Source organism: Delphinus delphis, chromosome 17, assembly GCF_949987515.2.
Source record: "Delphinus delphis chromosome 17, mDelDel1.2, whole genome shotgun sequence".
Classification (NCBI taxonomy): Eukaryota; Metazoa; Chordata; class Mammalia; order Artiodactyla; family Delphinidae; genus Delphinus; species Delphinus delphis.
The window spans coordinates 55,492,785-55,509,873 of record NC_082699.1 but is presented as its reverse complement, the minus strand read 5'-3'; the positions used below and the strand labels follow the sequence as shown (position 1 = coordinate 55,509,873).

General features: G+C 35.1%; 1 protein-coding gene across 3 annotated transcripts in view; it reads left to right on the top strand.

Moving 5' to 3' along the window:
• Positions 1-17,089, top strand: part of CSMD3 (CUB and Sushi multiple domains 3) — a 1,080,105-nt gene that overhangs the window by 907,846 nt on the left and 155,170 nt on the right. For all 3 annotated transcript variants that reach the window (XM_060035246.1, XM_060035245.1, XM_060035244.1), the window contains 3 exons: positions 4,892-5,016; positions 14,471-14,567; positions 16,483-16,587. In XM_060035246.1, coding sequence (XP_059891229.1) covers positions 4,892-5,016; positions 14,471-14,567; positions 16,483-16,587 — 327 coding nt within the window. The remainder of the gene's footprint in view (positions 1-4,891; positions 5,017-14,470; positions 14,568-16,482; positions 16,588-17,089) is intronic.

The following is a 17,089-nucleotide window of genomic DNA, read 5'->3' as shown; positions in this document are numbered from 1 at the left end:
ACCTTATGCCACTTAAAAAATAATGTATACCTTGTAGAACAGGTGTAAATACAGAAAATCGAATATATAACAGAAGGACATATGGGATTTGTGTGAGACAAGAAATAGATTTTAAATGACATTCAGATGATAGCTCAGTTTTGGTTTTACCATTTGGTCCCACTGCTAATCTTTACATAAATGAAAATATACTTTGCATTTCTATTTTTTACTATAAATATTTTTAGTTTCAAATGTTATGGATAAAAATGATTATGCCTTTAAGTGTTCAAAAATTCAAAAAAAAGAAAAAGGCTTGATGTCTTAAAAATTCAAATATGAGAGTCAAGTGCAGAGTTATCTTAGGTTGATATCAAAGAATTATCTTTAATTTGTGTTCATTTTCAATATTTGTTATCTGGATAAAATTTTAACTGCTTCAAGGTCTTTGAACTTTCTATTTTTTCTCCTTGGAACATGCATCCCCAAAATACCTTTTGGGCTTACTGCATTGCTTCATTCAAGTTTTCACCTGTGTTCCTTGGCCATCCTATCTAAAATAATTTTCTGCTATTCATCCTCCATTCATTCTCTATACCCTTATCCTGCCTTTTTGTTTTCTTTACAGCAACCACTCACCAGATTATATATAATTTGTTTGTTTATTTTCCTAATCTTTCTTGCCCTCCTCTCCCTGCCACTGTATTGTTTTTTGCTTAACAAAAAGAAGACCTGACATACAAGAGGTGTTCCATAAACATTTGTTCAATGAATGGATTTTAGCAAATAAGTGTGATGATTTCATGAATTTTTGTAGAGGTAGGACAACTGGCCAACTTCCCCAATCCAGGGTCCATGAATTTTTTTTTTTTTTTTTTTTTTTTTTTTTTTTTTTTTTTTTTTTTTTTTTTGCGGTACGCGGGCTTCTCACTGTTGTGGCCTCTCCCGTTGCGGAGCACAGGCTCCAGATGCCCAGGCTCAGCGGCCATGGCTCACGGGCCCAGCCACTCCGCGGCATGTGGGATCTTCCCGGACCGGGGCACGAACCCGAGTCCCCTGCATCGGCAGGCGGACTCTCAACCATTGCGCCACCAGGGAAGCCCGGTCCATGCATTTTTAACTTCAGTCTTTCACTGCATGGTGATGCTGTTGCTCACTTTGCTTGCTTAGACCTTTACAAGCCATCTTGAAGCCACAAGACTTTTTTGAGAATCGATAGGAAAGATGCATAGGTAGATTTACATATTACATGGTTAATTTTATTCTTAGAAAGAACAAATTCTCTATTTATACCTTGCAGTTTAGATATAATCTTTGACAGTCTATTCAGGGTATTATACATAATGATTATATTTTCTCCGCCTTCACTAGTTCAATGAATACTCGGTTAACACCTTAAACCAAGTGAGCATCCAATTGAAACCAAAAGAAAATAGTGCCCTACATTTCTAGTGATTTCCATCTCAATTGTAATTGTTTCAGTTTCACAGTTCTTATTGCCGCTATCAACACTTTCATTTTTTTCTGTCATAGTAGAACAGAATACAATGTTGAGTAATTTTGCAAAAAAATCGACATACTAAAATTAAACTATTGGCTTGAAAGCAGCCCCATTAGACGTGATGTGCAAGTTGTACTTATAGTTAAAATGGTCAAATACTAAGTTAGGGTATCCACAAATTTAACTAACCTTTCTTAAGAAAACAATATTTAATAATCTTGTACAAATCTGTCATATCAAGTCATTCTTAGGTAAATTACAATAATATTTTTATAAGAACATTGGACTTGGAACAGAGGTAAACTTGAAAAAATTGCTGAAGACTGAGTTTTATCTTCCAAATTTGACCTTTTTACACTTCAGATTTCTTAAAATTTTTAGTCTCTTAATATCCCAAACTCTCCTCCCTCTGAGACTCTGTGATAAACACCCTGTAGCCACTAATAGCTCTGACAATATGTGGCCTTAGACGTAAGTATGGCAACCCATGTCTGTGCCATCTTTTCTCAGAGTGGGAAAGAAATAGATGAAAAAATATATACAATATCTGAATCCTCATTCATTGATTCATTTATTCACCCATCCATTCAACCATGAAAAACTTATTAAATATAATAATGAATAGCATTTACTAGTATTTGTATGAAGTGCTATTAAGCATTATCTCATTTAATATTGACACCAATGCCAGGAGTAAGATAAGAATACTATTTCTCTTTTATAGATAGTAAAACCCCTATGGTTTAGAAACAAAAGAAGAATTAATATTTGAACCCAGGTTGCTTGATTCTAAAGTTTGTTCTCTTAATCTATATGTTATGTTGTATAATACTGATTAGAAGGAAAATTTATAATGCATCCTTTTTAAAATAGAAAAGAAATATTAGGCTAAGTTATATACAAGGGCAGTAAAACTTTGTAAAACATTATTATATGGTAATGCATATCTGGGAATACTTTTATAATGTAGTATTTTGTTGGTAAAAATAAAAATGATTGAAGTAGAATTAAATATGGCTTGTTTAGGAAAATACTGGAAGAAAGGAATGATGCAGGAATGGTAACAAAGTAACTTGTAATCACAAGATATATACAGATATGCAGCCAGTCACTCAATAATTTATTTAACAAGCACTTATTTAGTGCTTACCAAGCGTCAGGTCCCTTTCTAGGCACTGGCAACATAGCTTTGAATCAGAAGATAAGATCTCTGCCCTTATGGGGTTTACATTTTGTTCAGATAGTGGTAAATACTATGGAGAAAAGTAAAGCAGAGGCTGAAGATTGGAGGAAGACATCCAGGGCATGTTGCTGTTTGATATCCAAATGAGGTGAATGAAGTAGGCTGGGAGGTATATAAATAAAAGTCAAGGAGGTAAGCACATTTATAGACTATGAGGGGGAGAAAGGTCTAGTCATGTTCAAGCCACAACAAGAATCTCACGTGTCTAGAACAGAGTGAATGATGGCAAGAGTGATAGAAGAGTTTGGAGAGGCAGAGCAGAGGCCAAGTCATATGGAACCTCAAAGTCTGGGAAGAGTTCGAATTTTTTCTAAGTAGTGTGGGAATTCATTGAGCTAGAGAGTGATGTGATCTCAGTTTCTGGAAAATCACTGTGGCTAGTGTAAGGGGCAGGGGGTGAGTAGAAGCAGTAAGACTGAATAGAAAACTATTGCAGAAGGGGAGGGGAAAGTCAATCGTGATGTAGATTGGAAGACCATGATCAGTGATGAGAACCGGTGAACTTTGGGGTATATTTTTAAGATAGAACTGACAAAGTTTGCTGACAGATTGAATATAAATGTAAATGTGAATTTGAAAAGAAAGATAAATTAGGTGGTAACATTTACTGAGATGGCAAATAGTATAGATGGGGGAGAATTTCAAAAGTATTGTTTTGGATGTATGAATTTTGGGATACTTAGTCGATATATTGTAGGACTCTGGGTAGAAGTCATGGTTAGAGATAAACATTTAGTAGTCATAATCTATAGATGACATGTAAATGGATGCCACCACTGAGGGGCGGTAGTTACAAAGAGATGAGAAGATGGTGTAGGTCACAGTGTTACAGCATTTACATTGAAAGGATCAGAAGAAGGAGGATGAGCTAAAAAAATATTTCTTTAAAAATACTTTATCACACTGTTTTAAAAGTTTAAAAATTTAAAAAGTTTGTAGTATTCTTTTGAGTAATTACCCTAGATTTTTGCATTCAGTTTTAGAAGCGGCACAAAGCTATAGTATTACCTTTTTAAAAAAAATTATTACAAAAATATATCCTGGTATCTCACCATTATAGCCAGATTAGGACAAATGTCCAAGAATCACAGTGCCATTGGAACCTAAAATAGCAGTAGTTGTAGCGAAAGGAAATATAATTTATTGATTTCTTATTGCATTCCAAGCAGTGTGGTAGCTTCTTTATGTACATTATCATACCTATTTATTTTCCACAAAAGCCCCTCGGAAACAATTTCATTACCATTTCACAGACAAGGCATCTGAGTTTCAGAGAGTTCAGGGAACACGTCCAACATCACACAGTATTTCAAATCATAAGCTAGGTCATTCCCAGAATCAAGCTGACGCTACCAGCAGTGTAGGAATTTTGCTTTAAGATTAGTACCTTTTAAAACTGTTAGAAGCTTTTATTGACATCAAAGCAGGTCTCCATACTTAGTCTTTCTTGTAGTAGTTGTACTGGCAGTAACCAGACTGGAACCATATTGAGTATTTTCTTTCCACTGAAGAGCATGAACGTGGAGCCAAACCACCAGTATTCAAATCCTGTCTTCATCTCTGACTAGCTGTGTGATCTTGGGCAAGTTATTTAATCTGTTAGTGACTCCATTTCCTCAGCTGTAAAATGGGGAGAATACTTACTCATATCTCATTGGATTGTCGGGAAGCTTTAATGAGTTACAATATGTAAAGTCCTTAGAAGAGTGTTGGTATATAGGCTCTATATAAATGTTAGAACATAACTGTTATCATCATCAGTATTACTCTGCAAAGGATTTTATTACTACTCAAAAGATACATGAAGAGAAAAGTAACAAATATAAGAATTCTTCAAAAAATTCTATACCTAGATATGAACAATTTTTAACACGTGTCAGTGAACTTGTCAGTAATATAATACAAATGATATGCTATTATTGAGTTAATTATAGTATGAGTTTAGATATGCCATTGTAAGTTTTCCATTAATGTTGTCTAATTATTTTTTAAAGGTTTTTGTGCTATAGGAAGACAATTTTCATTGTTCTTATGAGTTTTAAAACATAGTATGATTTGGTTGTGTTTGCAAGTCTAGCATCTGTCTGAGATGTTATCTCTGACCTTTTCTCCTATTTTAATTCTTTGCATTAGAATGAACTCCCTTTCTTGGCTTGCTTTACTTTCAGTGCCCTGTGGTGGAATTTTAAGTAAGCGCAAAGGGACTATTTTGTCTCCTGGATACCCTGAGCCTTATGACAACAATCTGAATTGTGTATGGAAGATGACAGTGCCAGAGGGAGCTGGCATTCAAGTAAGAATATTTAAATTTTTCTTCTTTTCATTGTATAATTGAAGTTAATTTTTTCAGAGATGACAAGGATGCACGTAATTTCTAGAATTTTAGCCAGTGCTTTTGACAGATGTGGCTGAATTTAAAAGAAAGATACTTACCATTAATTTTTTCACCTGCAAGTAACAGAAAGCCAATTCAAGATAGCATAAGCAGTAAGAAAAATGTGTTGCTCCACATAACATGGAAACTTTGAGTAGGATGGTTTAAGGGTTGTTTACTTCAGAGGTTCAGTTGTGTAATTCCTGACCCAGGTTTTTTTCCATCTCTCTGTTCTGCTATTCTTAGCATGTTGGCTTAACTCTTGGACTTCCTTTCTCATGGTTTTGAGATGGCTGCAAAAGCTCTAGGCATAACAGGCTTCCACATCAATGGCCAATAGACAAAATGGAATCTCTCTATTTTATGTACTTTTGTAACAGTTAAGAGAACTTTTCAAGAAACCTTCCAGCAGACTTTCCCTCCTGTCCTATGGACCAAAATTACAATGGTACCCATTTTTAAGCCATACACTGGGCAATAACAGAAGATTTACTATGATTTGGCTTAAAAAAATTAAGATTAGGTACCTGGATCAGGCAAGGGGCTTAGCCTTCTCTGGCGTACACAACTCTCATTTAATTGAACAAAACCGTTCTCTGTCAGCAAGGAAGATGAATGCTATTCTATAGACGGTAAACAGTATCTACCATATTACTTCAATTGTGACCATTTTGTGGGGGGAGCAATTTGACCAGCTACTCTGTTTGAGAAGGAAATTATTTCTGGATGAGTTGGTAGCATTTTACTGCTGCGTCAGTATTTACCCGATGGAACACAATTATGCTTCACAAAGTATTACATAGTCTATATTTTATTAAAAATAACGACTGTTTCTCCAATTGAGTCATAGGGTTTTCCTTTAGAATCTTGAGATATATATCAGTCATGGAAAAAGTAGCCAAGGCATCATTCATTAAACCTGAAATAAGATAGAAGTATAATTTTCAGTAAAAATAATAAACTTTTTGAATTTATCTTTATAACTTTTCAGAAAATTCAAAAAACTTACTTAACAGGCGTCGGGTATAAAATAGGCCAATAAATAAATGAAAAAACTTGAAATGCACTTTTTCAGTATTTTAAAAACATTAACAATCCAAAAACTGCTTATATTCTGGCTAGTTGTACTATTATTTTATGGTCAACTTGTAAAATTCGAAGATAACCAATCAACCCTATCCTATTATTGGTAGATTTAATAAAGATTTTAGGATTGTCCAGACAATCTGAAATGAGGTGATGCCTTTAAAACTTTCCTAGAACATTTACTATATCATCTGCCTATACATTTATGAAGATTACCCTAGAGTATCTATATAGTGACATCAGCTTGACCATTTCTATCTCATCTTAAAATAATAATATCCTTGGCATTTCCCCTCTAGTTCTCATCCTCTATTTCTGACGCCCTGCAATGTGGCTTCAGCATCCAGTGCTCTATTTGAGTCATTCTTACAGTGATCACTGAGGACCCATGCCATTAAATCCATTGAATTGCTCATCCTTCCTATTTTGTTAGCAACATTCTATGCTACCCATTCTCCCCTCACTCTTTTTTTTTTTTTTTTTTTTTTTTTTTTGCGGTACGCGGACCTCTCACTGTTGTGGCCTCTCCCATTGCGGAGCACAGGCTCCGGACACGCAGCCTCAGCGGCCATGGCTCACAGGCCCAGCTGCTCCGCGGCATTTGGGATCTTCCCGGACCGGGGCACAAACCCGTGTCCCCTGCATTGGCAGGCGGACTCTCAACCACAAGGAAGCCCTCTCCCCTCACTCTTAAAACAACTTTTCCCTCCATTCTACCCAGTACTCTCTTGGATTTTGTTTTGTTTTCTTTTCTACATGTATGGCTTCTGCTTCTACATCTAGGAACATGATCTCCTCTTCTTCACTTCATCAGATATGGTGTTTGTGAGATTCTGTGGCCTTTGTCCATCTCACATTATACCATTCTCTCTGCCACCTTGTCTATTTTCACAGCTTCAAATACCATTATGTGCTGATGATGTCCAGGACCTGAATCACAGCAGATAAACAGAAAACATCGTTTTTAAATGAAGGATTGAATAAATGATGATTTATTTTTTTAATTATTATTTTGACTTTTATTTATTATTATTTTGAATTTTATTTTATTTATTTTTTTATACAGCAGTTTCTTATTAGTCATCAATTTTATCCACATCAGTGTATACATGTCAATCCCAGTGGCCCAATTCATCACGCCACCACCACCACCCCCCGCCACTTTCCCCCCTGGGTGTCCATATATTTGTTCTCTACATCTGTATCTATTTCTGCCCTGCAAACCGGTTCATCTGTACCATTTTTCTAGGTTCCACATATATGCGTTGATATACGATATTTGTTTTTCTCTTTCTGACTTACTTCACTCTGTATGACAGTCTCTAGATCCACCCACGTTTCTACAAATAACCCAATTTCATTCCTTTTTATGGCTGAGTAATATTCCATTGTATATATATACCACATCTTCTTTATCCATTCATCTGTCGATGGGCATTTAGGTTACTTCCATGACCTGGATATTGTAAATAGTGCTGCAATGAACATTGGGGTGCATGTGTCTTTTTGAATTATGGTTTTCTCTGGGTATATGCCCAGTAGTGGGATTGCTGGGTCATATGGTAATTCTATTTTTAGTTTTTGAAGGAACCTCTATACTGTTCTCGATAGTGACTGTATCAATTTACATTCCCATCAACAATGCAAGAGGGTTCCCTTTTCTCCACACCGTCTCCAGCATTTGTTGTTTGTAGATTTTCTGATGATGCTCTTTCTAACTGGTGTGAGGTGATACCTCATTGTATTTTTCATTTGCATTTCTCTAATAATTAGTGATGTTGAGCAGCTTTTCATGTGCCTCTTGGCAATCTGTATGTCTTCTTTGGAGAAATGTCTATTTAGGTCTTCTGCCCATTTTTTTTTTTTTTTTTGCGGTACGTGGACCTCTCACTGTTGTGGCCTTACCCATTGCGGAGCACAGGCTCCGGACACACAGGCTCAGCAGCCATGGCTCACGGGCCCAGCTGCTCTGCAGCACGTGGGATCATCCCGGACTGGGGCACAAACCCGTGTCCCCTGCATCAGGCGGACTCTCAACAACTGCGCCACCAGGGAGGCCCTTTTGCCCATTTTTTTATTGGGTTGTTTGTTTTTTTACTATTGAGCTGCATGAGCTGTTTATATATTTTGGAGATTAATCCTTTGTCTGTTGATTTGTTTGAAAATATTTTCTCCCGTTCTGAGGGTTGTCTTTTCATCTTGTTTGTAGTTTACTTTGCTTTGCAAAAGCTTTTAAGTTTCCTTAGGTCCCATTTGTTTCTTTTCTTTTTGTTTTTATTTCCATTACTCTAGGAGGTGGATCAGAAAAGAACTTGCTGTGATTTATATCAAAGAGTGTTCTTCCTATGTATTCTTCTAAGAGTTTTATACTGTCCAGTCCTACATTTAGGTCTCTAATCCATTTTGAGTTTATCTTTGTGTATGGTGTTAGGGAGTGTTCTAATTTCATTCTTTTACATGTAGCTCTCCAGTTTTCCCAGCACCACTTATTGAAGATGCTGTCTTTTCTCCATTGTATATCCTTGCCTCCTTTGTCATAGATTAGTTGACCATAGGTGTGTGGGTTTATCTCTGGGCTTTCTATCCTGTTCCATTGATCTATATTTCTGTTTTTGTGCCAGTACCATACTGTCTTGATTACTGTAGCTTTGTAATATAGTCTGAAGTCAGGGAGTCTGATTCCTCCAGCTCCATTTTTATCCCTCAAGACTGCTTTAGCTATTGGGGGTCTTTTGTATCTCCATACAAATTTTAAGATTTTTTGTTCTAGTTCTGTAAAAAATGCCATTAATAGTCTGAGAGGGATTGCATTGAATCTGTAGATTGCTTTGGGTAGTATAGTCATTTTCACAATATTGATTCTTCCAATCCAAGAACATGGTATATCTCTCCAGCTGCTTGTATCATGTTTAATTTGTTTCATCAGTGTCTTATAGTTTTCTGCATACAGGTCTTTTGTCTCCCTTGGTAGGTTTATTCCTAGGTATTTTATTCTTTTTGTTTCAGTGGTAAATGGGAGTGTTTTCTTAATTTCTCTTTCAGATTTTTCATCATTAGTATATGGGAATGCAAGAGATTTCTGTGCATTAATTTGGTATCCTGAAACTTTACCAAATTCATTGATCAGCTCTAGTAGTTTGAATAAATGATGATTTCTAAACCTAAATATCTAACCCACACCTTTCACCTAAGCTGCATGCCATTAATCCAACTGCACACTGAACATTTTGAGCTAAACTTCTAACATCTCTAATTCAACCTGTTCAAAACTGTCTTCATGACTTTTTTCTCAAAGTTGTGGATCTTCCTCATTGTGGTCTGTCTCAGAATGAACCCCTTAACCATTCAGTTGCACAAGCCAACAACCTTGATGATTTTTTTCTGTCTCCAGCTGCACACAGAACTATGTCAGGTCTGTCTTTCACAAACCTCTCAAGTAAGTCTATTTTCTCTATCCACACTTTTACCACTCAAGATTAGGTGGCCATCATCCCTGTCCTGGGTTCATATTCTCCTCCTATCTATTCCTCACAGGGCAAAGAGAGTAATTTTCTAAAAATAAAAATCTAATGCTATAACTATCCTGCTTTACAGTACCTCAGTTGTCCTCACTATCCTTAGCTCCTCGACACAGCTGATTACACCTTTGTGCTTTATCCTCATTTCTTGCCTCTGATTTAGTTCTTTATAGAAAACTGGCTCTCTCTCTCTTGCCTCTAGGCCTTTGTGAATGTTCTTCCCTCTGCTGGCAACACTCTCCATCATCTCTTTTTATTTGGCTTATTCTTACTCATTATTTCTGTCTCAAGGTTAAAACAGTTCCTGTGGAAGAACTTCCATGAACTTGAAACCACATTAAGTCCTCTTGGTATATGTTCTCACAGATCCCTATAATTTCCTTATTGTAACACTCGTCACATGTTACTGCTTTTACTTAATTACCTATAAACTCATGAGGGCAGTAACCAAGTCTGTTCTGGCAGCTAACACAGTACCTTGCAGTCTGTGCTCAGTAAATATTTTAGAATGAACCAATGAATATCTGCAAAAGGCATGGAGTTTTAAGCCACTTTAAGGAGTTAACATAGCATGATGGACTAATATGACATCTGCAGATAATGTTATGTGATATATCACTGCCCTAGCCAAACACTGTTCAAAACTGGACACTTGTATCAATGACACTATAAAATCTTTCACTGAGAGAGAGTGGCATGGACTTATATATACTACCAAATGTAAAATAGATAGCTAGTGGGAAGCAGCCACCTAGCACAGGGTGATTAGCTCGGTGCTTTGTGACCACCTAGAGGGGTGGGATAGGAAGGGTGGGAGGGAGATGGAAGAGGGAGTAAATATGGGGATATATGTGTATATATATATATATATATATATATATATATATATATAGCTGATTCACTTTGTTATAAAGCAGAAACTATCACACCATTGTAAAGCAATTATACTCCAATAAAGATGTTAAAAAAAAATCTTTCACTGAGGAAGCATTGTGTTTAATGATTGTACTTTAGAAAACAAAATTTGAGTTTAGCAGAGCATTTATCAAACTTACAGAGTGTGAAGCATATTGGACTTTTAATTTAAATACTCTATATAACTACCAAGAGCTTTTTTCTAATTAACCTCTTACATGTTTGCTAATTTTAGACATGTCACTAAATCATAGAAAATTATAACACACACACACACACACACACACACACACACACACAAACACACTATATGACATATTTAAAATTTCACTAACTTAGCCTAAAAACGACCTGGCTAGTACACCAGATTTAAAGCAGTGTTTAATTTATTTTATTCTGTTGGGCTAAACATGTGTGTGAATAAAGAATTATATGAATATTCAATAAATCATATATGAAATGAAATGGGATAACCACTGGTGGAAAGAACAGAAAAAACATTTGGAATGCTGAAAAAGTTACAAATAAGATAGGATGATTGAGCATTTTGAGGAAATAACCTCAACAAATAAAATAGCTTGTTGTATTACTGTTACATGAAAAGCGTGTGGAGAGGAGTGTATTCATTTGTTTGCCTGTTTATTTTAGCAAGGTACATTGGAGGGAGAATTCCAAAGGAGCTACATTTAACAGTAACAGAGTTATCAAGCAGAGAGCAATTTTTATGTGATGAATCAGTTTAAAAAAATGTTGTTTACTTAATTGTGTCAATTTGTAGAATGAGATGATAATGACTCAATATAATCATCCAAAGTAAAATGCAATTTGCATGTATCTATGAGGGATACCAGGCTTTAGTTATTGGAAATTCATTACCTCATAAAGCTATCCTGTTGTCATAATGAACAACTCCATCTAATTTAAAGTTCTTCTGAACACTGAATCTGTAGCTGCTCCTTTAAGTAAAAGACTTAAAGTCTTTTACTTGACTCTCATTTGGCTTTCTGTCACTGTGGGTCCTCAGCTATTTACTTGAGCCTCCTATACCCTCTGTGTGTTTAATATGCCAAACTACATTCACAATTTGCCAAGAATCCTAGTGGCAAATTGCATTAGTTTTCTGTGACTTCTGTAACAAATCCTAAACTCAACAGCTTAAAGTAACAGAAATTTATTCTCTCATGGTACTGGAGGCCAAAAGTCCCAAATCAGTTTTACTGCCCTGAGACTGAGGTGCTGACAGGGCTGCTCTCCCACCACCGTTCACTCTCCCCTCTGCTCAGGCTCTAGGGAAGATTCCTCTCCTGGCCTCTTCCAGCTTCTGGTACCTGCCAGCATTCCTTGGCTTCTGACCACATCACTCCAATTTCTGCTTCTGTGATCACACTGCATTCTCTTCTGTCTGTGTCAAATCTTTTCTGACATCTGATAAGAACACGTGTGATTGCATGTAAAGCTCATTTAAATCATCTAGGATAGTCTCCTTATCTCAAGATATTTAGTTTATTCACATCTGAAAGACCCTTTTCTGTACAAGGCAATATTTACAGGCTCAAGAGGTCAGGATCTGATATCTTTGGGAGCCATATTCATATATATATATATATATATATATATATGTCCAGAATTAAACAGATTTTCTTCCTCTCTCCAAGGTAATAGGTTTTCCTGAGGATGTCTACATTTTTGTTTATGCCATCCCTGTGATCTCAATAACTCAGGAAAAAAAAATTATTTTAAAATCTTTCCTGTCACTTCCATGTCCCATTCATATCACACAAGATCCAGTAATTTCCCCTATAGCAACACATGTGATGTGACTTTTGGGTCCCCCTTTCTACCATTCCTGCCTACTAACCTACTTTATTTAGTCTTTCATTGCTTCTCATGTGGACTACTGCAATAAACATTAAAGTTGTCTTTTCACTTTTATTTTCTTCACTCAATTCAGTAGTACCTACTTAAAGCACAGTCCTGATTATGCACCTTCAATCCACCTTCTAAAACCTTCAATGAAATACTCCTCAATTGCACAATTATTATGCTGGTATTCAGTCTTTATAGCCCTCTCTCATTCTCTTCCTTAGCTAAGACACATTAAATCCTCAGTATGCACTAGGTACTATTCTAAGGTAAAATCCTTTAATTTTTACAGCAAACCTATGAATTATATGCCTTTATTACAGTGATTTATGTAAGAAATCTATGGCACAGAGACAATAACAATTCTTTTCAGGTTACATGCCAGTGAGTAGACGGAGCCAGGAAGTTGTATAGCCCGGCTAATATTCTAACGCTAATATTTCTTGTATTTATCCAGAACCTTTACTCTTTCTAACTTTTCTCTACTTTTTCTAACTTTGCACGCCTATTTTCTCTTGTGTGAATACCCTCCACTGTGGCTAAATTGGATTACTGATGGGTCACTAAATCTCCCTCATGGCTTGTCTCCTCTACGTTTTTACTAACTCAGTTTCTTTCAGTGGAAAACCGCTCGATACATTTTGCTTATCTCAATTGTCAACTCTTGCAAGAATCCTTACTTTTATTTTCTCTTTCTTTTTTCTTTTTTAAGCCAAATGTGACTTTTTCTTTTCCTGAATTGAAGGAAAGGAAAATTCAGATATGAAGAGAGAATTGACCATTGTTTAAGGAGTCGGGGGTTATATTACAATCATATAGCTTTAATTCCAGTCTTCTTTCTGTCCTGGAACATTGCCATTGGGCCTAATGCCTGTCACACAGGCAGGGTATCTGTTGCCATGTGGCACTCATCCCTGGAAAAGAAGCTCCAGCATTCATTTGAATGGAAGAATGATGAAGGCCTATTTTGTGCATAAGAAAATTTTAATGAATGCAATTGTTAGAAGTACTTAGTGAATGAGTGTGATGCTTACATCTATAACAGACTTCAGCTAAATGAAAATAAATTTAGTAAGGCTATTCCTTTACCTCCTCCTAAACTATAAAATATGTAATAAAGAACAATAGATAACATCCACAGTTGTGAGGGTTTTCTGGGTTCTTGCAAAAGCTCAAGCTGTGCCAAGTGAAGTGCAACAAAGGAACACATGCCTCTTTCTTTAAATAAAATTTAATAGACATGAGAGGATTATACTCCAGCATTTTCCTTATCAACTTAATGGACCTTCACAGTGATTTAGTTATTATGATGCCATTTACAAAAATATAGCTATTTATAAAAACAATCTTTAAAAGACATACCCAAATCAGTTATAAAGTATTATTTTTGGTTATCCATGTTGAAATTTATTAAATATGTACATAGTGGATTATTATGTTAATTTTAAAAATAAAATAAAGACAGGAAATTTAGCAAAGGTTATGCAAAGTAAAACATAATAAAATGTATCCAGGATAAACCTAGTTCAAAAAATGTATATATTATAGGGTCTTATATGCTTATGTGGTCCTCAATGTGGACCACAAATCTGGTTATTTCCTAATAGGTAAAGCAAATGAGAAAACTCAGTCACTGACAAGAATCAAACATTCCAAAACAAAAAAGTTAAACAACTGTTTTGGAACATGCCTTGATTCAGATTCCAGGCACTAAGACATTAGATTAATCCAAAGCTGAGATAGTGACAGACATTTTCAATGTTATACCCATAGTGAACACTCCTAGATGCCTCAGAGGCTTTTATTATAAAAGTTAGTGCATGTAGGCCAGTGCCATAAAGGCAAAGATCAGTTCTGTTAAAGTCATTCCATGAAGGGCCACAATGATATGGTCCAGGCTTTAAGCTCTCTCTTGCAGAGGAGATAAGTAGACTATAGTATATGTGTCTCATTAGAAGTATGTGTTCTTACCAGTACTTATTATTTCATAGGTGCAAGTTGTCAGCTTTGCTACAGAACATAATTGGGATTCTCTGGACTTTTATGATGGGGGAGACAACAATGCTCCAAGACTTGGAAGTTACTCAGGTAAATGAGAGAGCTGAGCTTAATTAAAATACATTATAATTAGGAATGTAAGATCTCTCTCTCTCTTTGAAGAGCTCCCTAGAACTCTGACTTGGTGGTTTTAATTTTGCTTTTTACAAACTATATGCAATGAACTAAATTACAAGGTTAGAAGTTTGAAAGGCTTTAAAGGTAATGAAATTGATGTTTAAGACCTTACTGTAGTGTTACTATATTTGTGTAATTATTTATTGATGTTTTTGTGTTACTAGTATTATTTTTAGTTGAGCTATGGTTCAGGAATAGTATGTATGCCCCTGTCCCTTAAAAAAAAAGGATGAGTAGTAATAGTTAAAAATTAGACAGTGCTTGGTAATTATGTTATATTCACTTAATAGAACGTTATGCAGCCATTAGAACAATTATAGAGACTGTGTAACAACATGGTAAATGCTACCAGGTACTGTTGAGTGAGAATAAAGAAAATACAAAATCAATTCTATGAAATGAATTAAATTATATAAAATTCATACTATATACATATGTTCCAAGACCAGAAGGTTTTAAAATTTGTTATGGTTTCTAAAGGTAGTTTATGCATTTATCTAACAGCTTCTTATAGCATATTTAGGATAAAATGAAGCTTTAATTTTAACTGTACCTTTTACTTTAATTTTGATTATAGTGTTTAACTCTAGAAATATAAACATAGCTAAACTATAAACTTACATATTTCAGATATACTGAAAGAATTTTGAATGATCTTTTTAGCAGTCCTGGTAGGTGATTGACACTAAGAGAAATTAAGTTGTCCGAGGTCGTACAGCTAATGTTAGAATGAGACTGGGACCCAGCTGGTGTGACTCCAGAGTCAGAGCTCTTAATCACTAAGATCCTCAGAGACCAAAGGCAGTCTGAGTGACCTTTGAGTTTCTGTTTACCTCTGTCTTCAGTGATTCAGTTAGGACACTATAGACAGAGCAAGTTCGGGGGGGAAAAAAAAAGCAATCATGTGTTCTTTAATGAGTTTGTCCTGGTTTCTCTTATAGAAGGCTCAGTGGTTAAGGTTCATAGAGTTGTGTCAAGTGTGAAGTAGCTAGAAAATTACAAAAAAAAATGTTTGCAACACTATCAACTCAGATGTTTGTTGAACTTTATCTTGAGACCGTTGACAGTTATTTTTATTGTTGTCTTTTGAAACTGCTTGAATTGTAAAATTAAGGATCTTGAACTATTACTCAATGTCAAATAGTCAAGAAGTAATTGGTTCAAGCAGATATGTTATATATTCAACTCAGTAATTGAATAATTAAAGTTGATTTCCTGTCGAAGTTCAGAAGAACACGATTATAAAGCATTTGCTAAGAGACAAGGCTGACACTAGTTCATAATTGGCATCTTTTTGAATGCTAACTACCAGCTTTGCTGTCAGGGTGTAAGAAACATCAAGGTACTTGACCTGGTATAGAACATAAATGTATATATTTAAATATCATAATAAAGGCCAATAAATGAATATATCTTTAAGCCCATATAAAATTTTGTTATTATACCATAAAAATCGCATGCAGACTTTAAAACTAAGTTTATTATTAGCTTGTACATGAACTATTGAAATCCACATGAAATTCAAAATATTTATTTTAGGTGACTAGTAAAATTTACTGCTTTGATTTTCACCAGCTTCTTTTTTTGCTCCTACCTATTTTTAGGGAGCAATCTAATGTGCTCTCGAAGGTCTGTCTCCTTGGAGATAGTCAAGAACAGTAATATGAAAGACAAATATGTGAGAAATATTTTTACTTAAAAATTTTGTAAAACACTTTACTAATATATAATTTCAGTGATAACTTACTGGCTAATTAATAGTTAACTTAGTTTTATTAATAATACTTATTATGTGATCACTGAACTACTTTTTCAATTATCGTTTCAGGAACAACAATTCCCCCTCTTTTGAATAGTACATCTAATAATCTATATCTAAATTTTCAATCAGACATCAGTGTTTCTGCTGCTGGATTTCACCTTGAATACACAGGTAAATATATCATGTGCTATTCAGGAAAATTAAGAACAAATTTATATTAATTTTAAATATTACTTTTCTGAATATAGAAAGTTAATGGACTTTGTCAAAAGAGAACATTTGGGCTTACTTTCTTAAGATTTTGAAGTGTTTCTTCAACTACAAAATTATATGTATAAAGTTCTGATTATTTTCATCAGAATTTACATTTTCTTTTTTTGTTAAGTGTCAGTACTCTTAAGATAAGATTTACCCTCTTAACAAAAGTTTTAAGTGCACAATACAGTAGTGTTAACTGTAGGCGCAGTGTTGTACAGCAGATCTCTAGAGCTTATCCGTCTTGCATAACTGAAACTTTATACCCATTGAACAGCAACTCCGCATTTCTCCCTCCTCTCAGCCTCTGGAAACCAACATTCTACTTTATATTTCTATGAGTTTGACTATTCTATACTTCATATAAGTGATATCATGTAGTATTTGTCCTTCTGTGTCTGGCTTATTTCACTGAGCA